The following is an 11,325-nucleotide window of genomic DNA, read 5'->3' on the forward strand; positions in this document are numbered from 1 at the left end:
ACTGTTAACGGCTCGGAAAGCCAGCAAACTGCGTTTGCCCACACTTGACCGCAGAAAGAGGCAGGGACCAGCACAAGTCAGGTTAAACACAAATTAACCTCATTTGACAAAACAAAGCGAGCAGCGCTAAAATGGATAATTTGTTAAATAAATTGCACGATTTTTATTCAAACTATTCAAATATTCGGTTGCCGGTATTTGTAAACTGCCTATTTGCATACGATGATAAATAAAAATGAGAAATTAAACTCTTTTGTTATGCTTTTCCATAATCTCTGTTGTTTTGTTTTGGCCGTCGATAGATACAAATCCGTTTTATTTGTTTTCTGAAAACGTTGTTTAGTTTTTATGCCTTCTGCTGGTCTTTTTTACATCCCGGCGCATTAAGCGGCTGTCGCCAATTACGGCAAACGACCCGAACACCTTTTCCCTCCCACATTCACCCCACTACCAATGCAATGATATGTAAAAACAAATCCGCTAAAATTATTGCGTTCATTACATTTTAAACACAGGTGATTAGATTTTATAATTTGCATTGCTAAGCCGAGCCAAAAAAGTTCGGCAGTACAGTTTTGCACATTATTTATTTAAAACAATAGTAAAAATTATTTTGAAAATGTATTTGGTTTTTCTTTATTTATTAGTGGCTTTATTTTATTTGTCTCTTTTCATTTCAAGCGCTATCGAAATGCGGGATCAACAATTGCCAGCGAATTTGAGTTTTTTATTCTTTGTTGCATATATTCATAGTATATTCCGTAGTTTCTAATCATATTTAGCCGGCTTAATTAGTTTCTCCTATAGAGCTCATGTGGGTCCAGATCTGTTCGACATTATTAATTCAGTGCGACTACAGGCACCTATGTGAAATACTAAACTAATTAAAATATTTTGACCAATTTTCTGTCCGGTAAGTTACGGCTCCTCTATTCTGCGCTTACAGCAGGCCTAAAACCTAACGTCTTTTCAAAATATTCATCATTCAAAAGTCCTTATTCGGATCGTATATAACCCAAGAAATGGCCCGGTTGATGTTGCGAATGAAAGTATCCATGATACTGACCGGTGTATTTTTTACGCTTTACTTTGGACTCCAGCCAGTAACAGAGTGGTTTGAAAGAAAGGATCTAGTGGCTGCACCCGAAGAAGTTGTCTTTGTGAACACCTCCGTTTGTCATGTAAGTGGCCAATGGAAGCCGACGGGGTTTTACTCTTCGATTGAGCCGGTCAACAAGTTGCGGTGTCGGATGCCCCAACTACTTATTGCGATAACTCAAGATGGTAGCAATTTTCTGGAGGCCAGAAGGATTTCAGAGGACTTGAGTTGTAAGTATTGGCTAAAATCTGGACACACCCACATCCACTCAGGACAGTACACAGCTTATGGACACTTCGATCTGAAAAGGGGTGCGACCAGAAAAATTAAGATCGGCGCTGGAGAGCAAATAGTTCGCATTAGGTGCTTGGACAAGTTTAAGGCAAGCAAATACCATGACGTGCTTTATTTTTTCTCTCCGCCTGATCCCAAATTGATGTCGACAGAGAGTCCTGAAAAATTGTCTGTGATGGTCTTGGGCATTGACTCAGTTTCTCACATGCATTTTGTGCGATATTTTCCCCTCGTGAAGGCCTTCTTAGAAAACCACCCGCACACGAAATTCTTCGGCTACAGTCGTGTGGGCCTGGATGCAAATGCCAATTTAGTCCCTTTTCTAGGTGGCGAAAGTAGTCGAGTAGCGGGCTCAGACTTTCTATCCGACGACAAGGCGTGGCTGTGGGACAGCTTCAAGATTGAAGGCTACAGCACTGCCTACGGTGAGGATAACGCTAAAGGAATCCTCTCCAGTAGGAACGGGGACAAAGAGCTTCCCAAAATTCCAGTTGATTTTGATTTGACTCCTGTAATTGTCGAGATGAATAATCACACGCGCTATAGCATCGATCTGAAGGAGATGATCCACTGCACGGCAGGCCGTAAATTCCAAGATGTTCTCAGAGACTTTGTACTCCATCTGGTACCCTATATGCAAGGAATCCCATTTTTCTCGGTTTTCTGGCAGTCGCAGGGTGTCCAGGAGTACTATGAATATGCCTGGCAATTGGACCATTCCTATATGATGCTTTTGAAGAAGTTGCTGGACGCAGATATTCTGAACAACACTCTGCTGCTTCTGATGTCTGACCACGGCCTGCGAGCTGGTGAATACCGCATGAGCCTTCAGGGCATGAAGGAAGAATCACAGCCTTTAATGGTGGCAATATACCCGGAATGGCTAAAGCGGAAATACCCTTTGGCAGTGGGGAATCTTGAAAGCAACGCGCATAGCCTGATCACTCCGTACGATCTTCGTGAAACCCTGGCGGATGTTATAGCTCTTGGTCAACTGAAGGACGCCAACATAGAGGTCAGCATGAAAAGACTCCAGACCCATCCCCCAAATAGGTTGCCCAGGGGCATAAGCCTCTTTCTTCCGATTCCCGACCACAGGACCTGCGACTTGGCTCACATACCTTCCCTATTCTGCTTTTGCCGCGAGCTCACCGAACTTCCCACAGACGACGGCTTGGTCCTTCGAAGCAGTCGCTTTATGGTGGAATCCATCAACCAGCTTATCAAGCCATTCGGGCAGTGCCGGCAGCTGAAGCTCGAAATGGTTCTACTGGCCTACTTTTTGGACTTCGGCGAAGAGTCCTTCGTCTACGAGTTGAGGCTGCGGGTGCGGACGAGTCCGGGGAATGGGGTTTACGAGGCCACCGTTCGTCTGTCGGACGTTCTACTTTTGACCAGTCCCATCAGTCGGGTCAGTCATTACCTGCGGCAGTCCCCTTGCATCGGCGATCCAGACCTACAAATATTTTGCTTCTGTATTTGAGGGGTGTATTTGATGGATTGACCTACAAGTCGCCCAAAGATGCCAAGACCACACTTTTGAAAAATGTGTTGATATTTTTTCATATTTTTATTAGTTTTGTAAATTTATACGATCTGACAAAAAACCTTTTTGTCCACAACAAACCTTTGAACATTTTTTACATTTTTTTCTTATTCGCCAATATCTATCGATATCCCAGAAAAACCAAAATAGGTATTACATTTTTGTCTTTCATAAACTTGACGTGAGAATTTTTTACCTGTAAATTAAGTTTTGTCATGATTTTTTTATATGTAGCCAAATGATTACATTCATGCCATTTCTCAAATCTATTTGCATTTTACTAGAGAGTAGGTTCCGAGTATACACATTTTGGTTCATTGAAATTTTACAATAGTGTATAAAGGAGTACGACGATTGGGAGAAGAGAGTATGGAAATAATTTTCATTAATCAAATAGTAAGCTCAAAGACAATGGTCCATAGCCCGTGGGCCCACAGCGGATAATTTGCGTCAAAATGTCGGTTTGTTTGAAGAGCCAGTGGTGCCACAGAAGCTGTTTCAACGAGCGACGTGCAGTGGAATTAAAATGAAAATATTTTTAAATGCCACATCGAAACAAAAATCCGTAATAATTTGCAATTTATTTGCTGGGAGTTGTAGTGGGGTTCAGAACGGTAGTTATAAATTTTAAAAAATAATTAAAACCATTTGGATGACAAGTCGCATTCAATTACTGCAAAATGTCCTAAAATGAATTCTTTTTCCATTGATTGTTGGCGATTGTTGTCAGCCCTCAGGTTGCACATGAGGTGAACAGCGCGACGAGTAAATTGAAATGTCCCGTCCACTGGACGTGATCATACTTCCACAGCATGGAGAAGAGTGCGTGACTCTTCCATTTGCTTTGTACTCACATGTATTTTATTGTTAAATAAAAATTCCAACGCATTGCGGAGGAAGCCAAATCTTAACTGATTAGTACTAGAACCATTGAGGTTGACAGATTAAATTCTATCATATGCGAGGTCACATGAAAGTGAATTCAGGGTATTTCCACTAATGCCATAGAAAACGTAGCAACATAACATGTAAGCTTATAGAGAATGATAATGAAAATGAAAAATTTGTTATAGGCCCTCTTTCGAACCGGAGTGTAGTTCCAGCATGTCGACGAACCCTGCCTACATCGGATTCCCTAGATAACCGAATACTATTCTGTGAAAAGAATATTTTTGTCATGAATGTGAAAATCGCGTGAGATTAGAATTACAATTTACATCGACAGACGTAATCAAAAAAATTTGTTTTTAAAACACCTGTGGTCTGTGTGTTCTAAACACCGTACTCCGTATCGAATATTTCTAGCTGGCACGACAACATTTGGTCCGTTTCGGAGCATAAATCTCAAATTGGTCTAGCAGGTAATCACTCAAAACGCTCTGATTTGGTTCGAATTGGTAACGGTCATAAATAAACTAGCGAGGTGTGGACGTTCAAAAAGGCACGGCTCATAAATTAATTCCATCAATGTCAAAATGAAATTGATATTTTCACATCCAGAGAACTGAAGGTGATCTTATCGCTAATTAATGTGTGCGTCCATGCTCGAAGAGTGGGTGCTCAAAGTGGGGATTGTAATCGATACCTAGCAGGCGATGACACATATTAGAGGTTATAAATTTAAACGAACTATATTTCTTTGTGGAGGCATTACGGAATCAGGGCGATTATACGCTAAGCATACGTAGTACATTGGTACAAATTGATTGGATATTTCCTGCGAGATTCTCTGCAATAGGCACATGCCCCAAATACTCCACTAAACCACCTCAGCGCATATATGTCTTGATAACTCATTCTGGAATAGGGATCAATTCATAGCCGACAATGTCAATCAATCTCTCTTCTGTCAAAGGACAAATGATTTTTACAATCACTCCACCTAAGCCCTGCGGTCCAAAAGTCAAGCCACTTGCAAGCAGAGCGGAGAAAAATATTCATAAAACACGGAAAGCGGAAACAGACACTTTAAATGCTTGCGATATTGTCAATCAAAATTCAATCGAAGTCATGAATCATGCCAAACGGAGGAGACGGTAATGGTTATGCTGATGGCTCCAGAGCATCTCTGAGTCACTCGATTGACTGATAGGCGGAAGGGTGAATGCAGTGGCACCGAGTAAAAAATACAGCGAAGGGAAAGGATGAAATGAAATCAGTCAATGCAAGGATGCGTGCTGAAGGATGGCCGGGATATCAGGGCTGGTCGAGCTGGATATACGACAATTGGAGAAGACGAAGCATTTAACATTGGCATCCCGGCTATGAAATGGAACCCAACGGAATGTCATTCCTCCCTCCCAAGTCGACGTCATCAGTCAATGTCAGCTTGATAGTTTTGACATTTTTATGAGCAAATGATAAGTCTCGCTCTGATGGCTGCCTGTCTGCGATGGCCAGTGTTTGGCACTTGCCAGTCACAAAATATTTGCGAGCACCCATTCGCACAGCCCGGAATTTCGTACGAGCCACTTGAGTTCTTTCGTGGGTCCCTGTATTTATGACCGGGGCTTCATATTATCGCACACGATGTGTATATTTTTAAATTTAGCACTGACAGAGTTCACAAGCGTGTGGTCCTCCTTTCGTCGTCAAATCGGGAACGGCAATCAATCAAAGTGATTTTATAGCCATCACCCCAACACTCGCAGTCATTTGGGGTTTTCTGAATCAGGTTTAATGATTTACTCTGGCAAGAAATCCATAAACCCGATACTAAGAGTAGCAAGTGATGCCTTACGGGGACAAGGGTCTGGAAAGGGTTTGGTTTAGGAATTTCGTTCTGGTTTCTCTTACGTAGAAACCATGAACTAGTACAGTTGCTGTTAAGTGAAATTGCAGCAATTCAATCTTAACTACATTTTTTTTATACCGATTTCTCGTAGCGAAAAGGGAGATACCAGATTTCAAGAAAACTATGTTAATGAAAGAGGGAAGCGGTTCCGACCCTATAGATTATATACGATCAATCGCATAACGCGTACATCCCAAAAATATTTGAATGTGAAACTTCACAATTTGTAACTAAGCTTTAATTTAATGTCTTCGCTAACGTAATTTTCTTAAAATTATTTAACAATACTTCATTTTAATCAATTTTAAAATTAAAATCCTCCTTCAGATTATTAAACCTACAAATAGCCTGCTTTTAGAAATTTGGTTATAGAACATAAATAGAATAGAAAATTTCTTTTGCATCCTCCACAGTTTGATACTGTACTCCTCCAAAATAACATCACTCCGCTTTCTTTACGTTAAAGTTTGTTTTTAAACTTTTTTTTAAAGAAGATCCCACAAATGCTTAATTTGAGATCAGGACTCTGGATTTTAAATTTATACAGCAGCTATCGATTTGGATTTAATGCAGTGTGCCATGGGTTATTCTCTTCCTGAAGCCAATATTAATTTTCCAGCCCCAATTTTTTATACTTGTTTTTATACTAGGTTCGTTAAAAAGTACGTAACAGGCAGAAGGAAGCGTTTCCGACTATATAAAGTATATATATTCTTCTTCATATATATATTATTCTAGCCATGTTCGTCTGCCGGTCTGTCCGTATGAACGTCGAAATCTCAGAAACTATGAAAGCTAGAAGGTTGAGATTCAGCATACAGATTCTAGAGACAAAGACAAGAGACGCAGCCCAAGTTTGTTGACCCATGTTACCACGCCCACAATAAGGCCTACAAACCGCACAAAACTGCCACGCTTTGGATTAATTTTTAAAATTGTTCCCATTTTATTCCCCAATATCTATCAATATCCCAGAAAATTTCGCGTTCTCATTCACACTAGCTGAGTAAAGGGTATCTGATAATCGGGGAACTCGAATATATCATTATCTCTTGATTTTTGAATATTTATTAAGCGGGGTATGGGATTGAACATAAGAAGAAAAGGAGCCATGCAGGGGGCGCTAATCTGCTGCCGCGTAGTGTATACCTAATTTAAAAAAATGTCATTTTACTTCTAGGGAAAATTAATAATTAATAATTTTAATTTGTTTTAAATTAATAGAAAGCACTGTTCATATATCTACCTTAGGTCACGCCTGCGTTCCATTTTCCACAATTGATTTCCTGATATTATCTATATACATTTTTAAACCAAAAGAGACAATAAATTATAATTTGGAATAGCAAACCGGTACATTTTCAGACCAATAATAACGGTATGGAATTGTCAAAAATGTGTACGTTTTGCTTAATGTGAATTGTTTTTCCATTCCGAAAGTTTATTTTGCCTTCTAATACTCACTTCCGTTTCCGTTGCACAAGACCAAAGTGTGTTTCCGCTACCCTTTTACCACTCTATTCGCCATTTGAAACTTTTTTGTAGTCATCGAACGAATTATAACAAAACCAATTTTCCATGAAATGCAGACAAAAAGACAACAGGAAAAAAACAAATTACAAATCAGACAATTAAATACTCATACTCAATACTCGCAAAATGTTTGACATTTATTAATTAAAAATAGGATAAACTGTATGGTATATTAATTTTATTCAAATTGTCATCGGCAATAAAAGACAGCTTATTTCAATTTATTTCTTTGTTCCATTTGGATTTGTCATCTGCATATCGTATGCAACACAGTGGCATAGATTAAAACAATACAGTGTTAAGCAAACATTACGAGAAACTGCATTCAGTACTCAAGAATGGTTACAAGGTAGTGTCGTGCTGTGCATAGGGCAGTCGTATCTGGTTTGGGTGAAAAAGGCTTGTGTTTAAAATGTGTTTTTAAATAAATCTATCAGTACCGCAAGCCCCTGTGTAATAATTCTTTTATGTTTCCTTTCGCCAATCAAAGAAATGCATTTCTTTAAAAGCGTTGCAGCAAGAGTAAGTAATATTACCAGTTCCACAAAAATTGCCAATCTGAGCAGCAACTTACTTATTTGTTGCATCGGCATAAAAATGTTTTTAACAAAGTCACTGCAACCTTGGGTGATAAGGTCGGGATGATAGCAGTGGGTTGGAACCCCTTGTAGATAATCCATATAAGAACGGGGACCCTCCAGTCCACAGCATAAAACCTGTGAAGAGAAAAAACCCTTGAAAGGGAAAATGAGTAAAAGCATTGCACATACCGCATTTTCAACCGAAGGCCAATCTGTCTTGTTAAAATTGGAGTAAGCCAGCCATTTAAGGTTTAAGCTATCCGCGAATGTACTATAGCTCATGTTCATGGCTTCTAGTTGTTTTGAAATTGCGAAGTACGTCCAATGAAGGACGAGTATCTGCAGCGGTATAAGCTAATTCACAATTATCCCCCTCAAGTTTTTTTGGTTAAGTCCTTACCCCTAGAACAAGCCAATCATCACGCAAATTGGCTAAGTATAGGCTGACCAAATTAAGGCATAAAATAATTGAAACGGTACTTGTTAGAAAATTAAAACAGTTAAGCACATTGATGGTTATTTCAGCGCTTTTAAGTCGCAGAGTAAAGGGTATAATTACTCGAAATAATACAGCCAATACAAGCTTAGAGTAGAAAAGTTGTCAGTAAAAACTTCGAGACGGGATGCTAATTAATTACTTACCCCAAATAAAATAGCAGTTAGCTTTTTTATCATACCCTCTACCATTTTGAGAATTATTTTAATAGAGGTCTACGCAAATTGACAAAATATTCGAAGCTGGAAATATTGGCCTACCACATAAATTCAAATTTTTGTTCTCCCAATTATGTATGTATACGAAATCACGAAGTTTTTTCTATTTGTGTTTCAATTCCTTTTTTCTGGCAAAATTTCATTGTTGATTTATGGGATTTGCTATTTTTGACAGTTGTTTTTGCTACATCGAATGAGAGTGTGTGCGATAACTGTTTGTAGGTATAAACATGATTTCATAATCGGCTTTCTATATTAATTTAAATTTTATTTTCGGCATTTTATTATAATTACTCTTGATATATGTAAATGGTCATCGTTAGCAAAATTATCGTTCCGTACATGGCTGTATTGTTACTGCACTTGATGTCCACGTGGATGTCCCTCAACTCGCTAGGAAATTTACTATGCACTTTTTGTTGAGGGTTTTCAGTTCGCCAATGAGCCATGCGAAAAAATATTTCTGTGGCTTTAAATATTTTAATTGTCGCTGTTGGCTCTGTTCTGTTACTCCATAATCGTATGCTCTTTGTTGTAATTCAAAAAGTGTGTAGTTCAAATGCAAAATAAAAATTGCAATATTTTGGCAAAATATTTATAATTATTAATGCTAATTTCAACAAATCCAATGCATTTTTGGCTTTCTATTTGGACGATGGCTAAATACTATGGTGTTTTGTATCTGTTTGTGATATTTTAATTTTACTGTCGCATTTGATCATAAATTAAGCGATTAACAAATAAAGGGCACCGTGGGTTATGGTTGCTCTTTTGAATTCCCTCTATGTGGCAATGGATGGAAGGGGTCAATAAAACTATACTGCTTTTGATAAATGCCGATGGTTAGGATGCAGAGTGTATCGCATAGAGCGTATGAGTACCCAAGTAATATTAGAATTCCTGAATTTAATAAAAATGATATAATTGAAATATGAAAGTGTGTCAGAAATGATTTATTTAATCATATGCAATCGCGTTGCCAATCAAATAAATCTCAACAATTCGAATCTCAAAATATATAAAACAAAATTATTTTAAATTTATTACATTACAGTGAAGTTTTGGATGAGCTATGTTCGATACAACTAAATACTTTCCGCGTTCAGTTGATTCCGAGCATCCATCCCAGTCGGAGCACAATGAGTCTTTGTCACAGGATCATGTGATCACCTACGATATGGTCCATAACCCGGAGGGAAGATCCCCTGATCACAGTGTCATCGAAATGGCATCGGAAGCTGACCGGCGTACAGGACACGATGCCACTTCATCTCCCCAACTGATGATTATTTATGAAGAAGGCGACATCAACAGTGCACTGCACTTTATTATTGAGTCGGCTCATAATCCCTTTGCCTCGAATGCGGTGGCCATGGTTCTGGTTGAAGAGAAAATTCGGGGGGAGATCGTCGAGAGAATCCTGTCTAAGCTACATCCTCTTAGTAAGTTTGTGGCCGAGCATCCTAGCTATCTGGCAGCACTGGAGAAATGCCACACCTCCAACTTGAACATAATAAGGGCCTGCATTTCTGAGGTTGCCCCACCACTGGCTTCACCCACTTTTGTGTGTGACTGTACGCACGATAAGCTGGGAAGTTACCCAACTGGGATAGTAACATTTCACACATTCCGCAATAACCAGGAGGCCATTGCCATATGTCAGTGCGAATCACTGGCCTTCGCATCCGTCTCCATTTGGAACGAAACGCTAACTGGATGCTACGATCTCGTGGCGGCCCTCAGCTCATCCTATTTTTTTCTAAACTGTGCCAACGTGGACTTGTCGCCAATTTTAAGGCCGCACAAGGCTCAGAAAAATTACGTGATAGTTGAAAACGGCTTTCACTTCGAAACCCTACATATCTATGACAATTTCAAATCCATTGTATTTCCTATTGCCGGACAAATTTTGCCATACATCGAAGATTGCAAGGAGGAGCACGCAGCCGTCTTCTTTTTGGATGCTTAGTATTGGAATGACTTGGGTAATCCTCGACCACGACTTCCACTTCCATCCGATTTCGCAAAGGTGCTTGGCAGATTCAAAATTTAAAGTTATTTTGGGTGTTTTTATGGTTATTAACGTTCATGATGCGTGGCAATATAATTGCAGCTGTCGGCGGTTATAACAATATTTCTTTTCTTCCGGATATTGACTTTTTGGGCGTCTTAATGAATGCAGGTTTTTTGAATCAGGTTGCGAAATATGTCGGCGCAGCGTGACTAACTGTGCCATCGATTTAAAAAAAAAATTGGTTTACATTGGGAAATGTTAAAATGTTGGTCTGTTATCTTTTCGCTTACTTTTTACTTATTGTTTTGTTTATTCTTGCCGGACTGTAAGAATGTTTTCTAGCTCTGCAGCCAATACTTACTTTCAACTTGGCAATCTGATACAGGCATGACCGAATAAATTTACGATCGCACAGCATTCCGGAGTCACCACAAGCATCTGCCCCATAAAATCATTTTCTTTATGGGAGTATGATGAGCGTATGAGTGACGCCAAGTCGTCGCTTTTGGGCACTTAAGGCCTGAATCCAAAAATAAAGCCCGCTCGTCAGTGTAATTATCAGTTTAGTGTTTTTTTCTCCCTTGGAATTTATTCCCCATATATCTCCCGCATGTATCTGGCCCAATAAGGGGGAAAGGCTTATCAGGTGCAGTCCCACCCTCCTCTGGGCAGCTCATCCTTACCAGGGCGTTGGGAAATTCATTATAAAATGCGGTTTGAATTATTTGTCAAAATGTCTGGTCCAGGACG

General features: G+C 39.4%; 3 protein-coding genes across 5 annotated transcripts; 2 read left to right on the forward strand and 1 right to left on the reverse strand.

The window, feature by feature from the left end:
- Positions 1 to 1,016: 1,016 nt before the first annotated feature.
- On the forward strand, positions 1,017 to 3,002 carry LOC117143401. 2 transcript variants are annotated; one of them, XM_033308094.1, is made up of 2 exons: positions 1,017 to 1,329; positions 1,384 to 3,002. In XM_033308094.1, the coding sequence occupies exons 1-2, from the start codon at positions 1,023 to 1,025 to the stop codon at positions 2,874 to 2,876; spliced, it is 1,800 nt and encodes a 599-aa protein (XP_033163985.1). In that variant the 5' UTR covers positions 1,017 to 1,022; the 3' UTR covers positions 2,877 to 3,002. The 2 variants fall into 2 exon arrangements, with proteins under 2 accessions (XP_033163985.1, XP_033163992.1); XM_033308101.1 differs by having other exon boundaries at positions 1,720 to 3,002.
- Positions 3,003 to 7,521: 4,519 nt separating this feature from the next.
- LOC117150290 lies at positions 7,522 to 8,541 on the reverse strand. 2 transcript variants are annotated; one of them, XM_033317110.1, is made up of 4 exons: positions 8,490 to 8,541; positions 8,248 to 8,430; positions 8,037 to 8,186; positions 7,522 to 7,982 (listed from the first exon to the last, which is right to left on the reverse strand). In XM_033317110.1, the coding sequence occupies exons 1-4, from the start codon at positions 8,532 to 8,534 to the stop codon at positions 7,674 to 7,676; spliced, it is 687 nt and encodes a 228-aa protein (XP_033173001.1). In that variant the 5' UTR covers positions 8,535 to 8,541; the 3' UTR covers positions 7,522 to 7,673. The 2 variants fall into 2 exon arrangements, with proteins under 2 accessions (XP_033173001.1, XP_033173000.1); XM_033317109.1 differs by having other exon boundaries at positions 8,037 to 8,201.
- Positions 8,542 to 9,552: 1,011 nt separating this feature from the next.
- LOC117143335 lies at positions 9,553 to 11,102 on the forward strand. Its single transcript, XM_033307999.1, has one exon. The coding sequence runs from the start codon at positions 9,634 to 9,636 to the stop codon at positions 10,528 to 10,530; it is 897 nt and encodes a 298-aa protein (XP_033163890.1). The 5' UTR covers positions 9,553 to 9,633; the 3' UTR covers positions 10,531 to 11,102.
- Positions 11,103 to 11,325: the final 223 nt, after the last annotated feature.

This window comes from Drosophila mauritiana, chromosome 2L (genome assembly GCF_004382145.1).
Source record: "Drosophila mauritiana strain mau12 chromosome 2L, ASM438214v1, whole genome shotgun sequence".
Classification (NCBI taxonomy): domain Eukaryota; kingdom Metazoa; phylum Arthropoda; class Insecta; order Diptera; family Drosophilidae; genus Drosophila; species Drosophila mauritiana.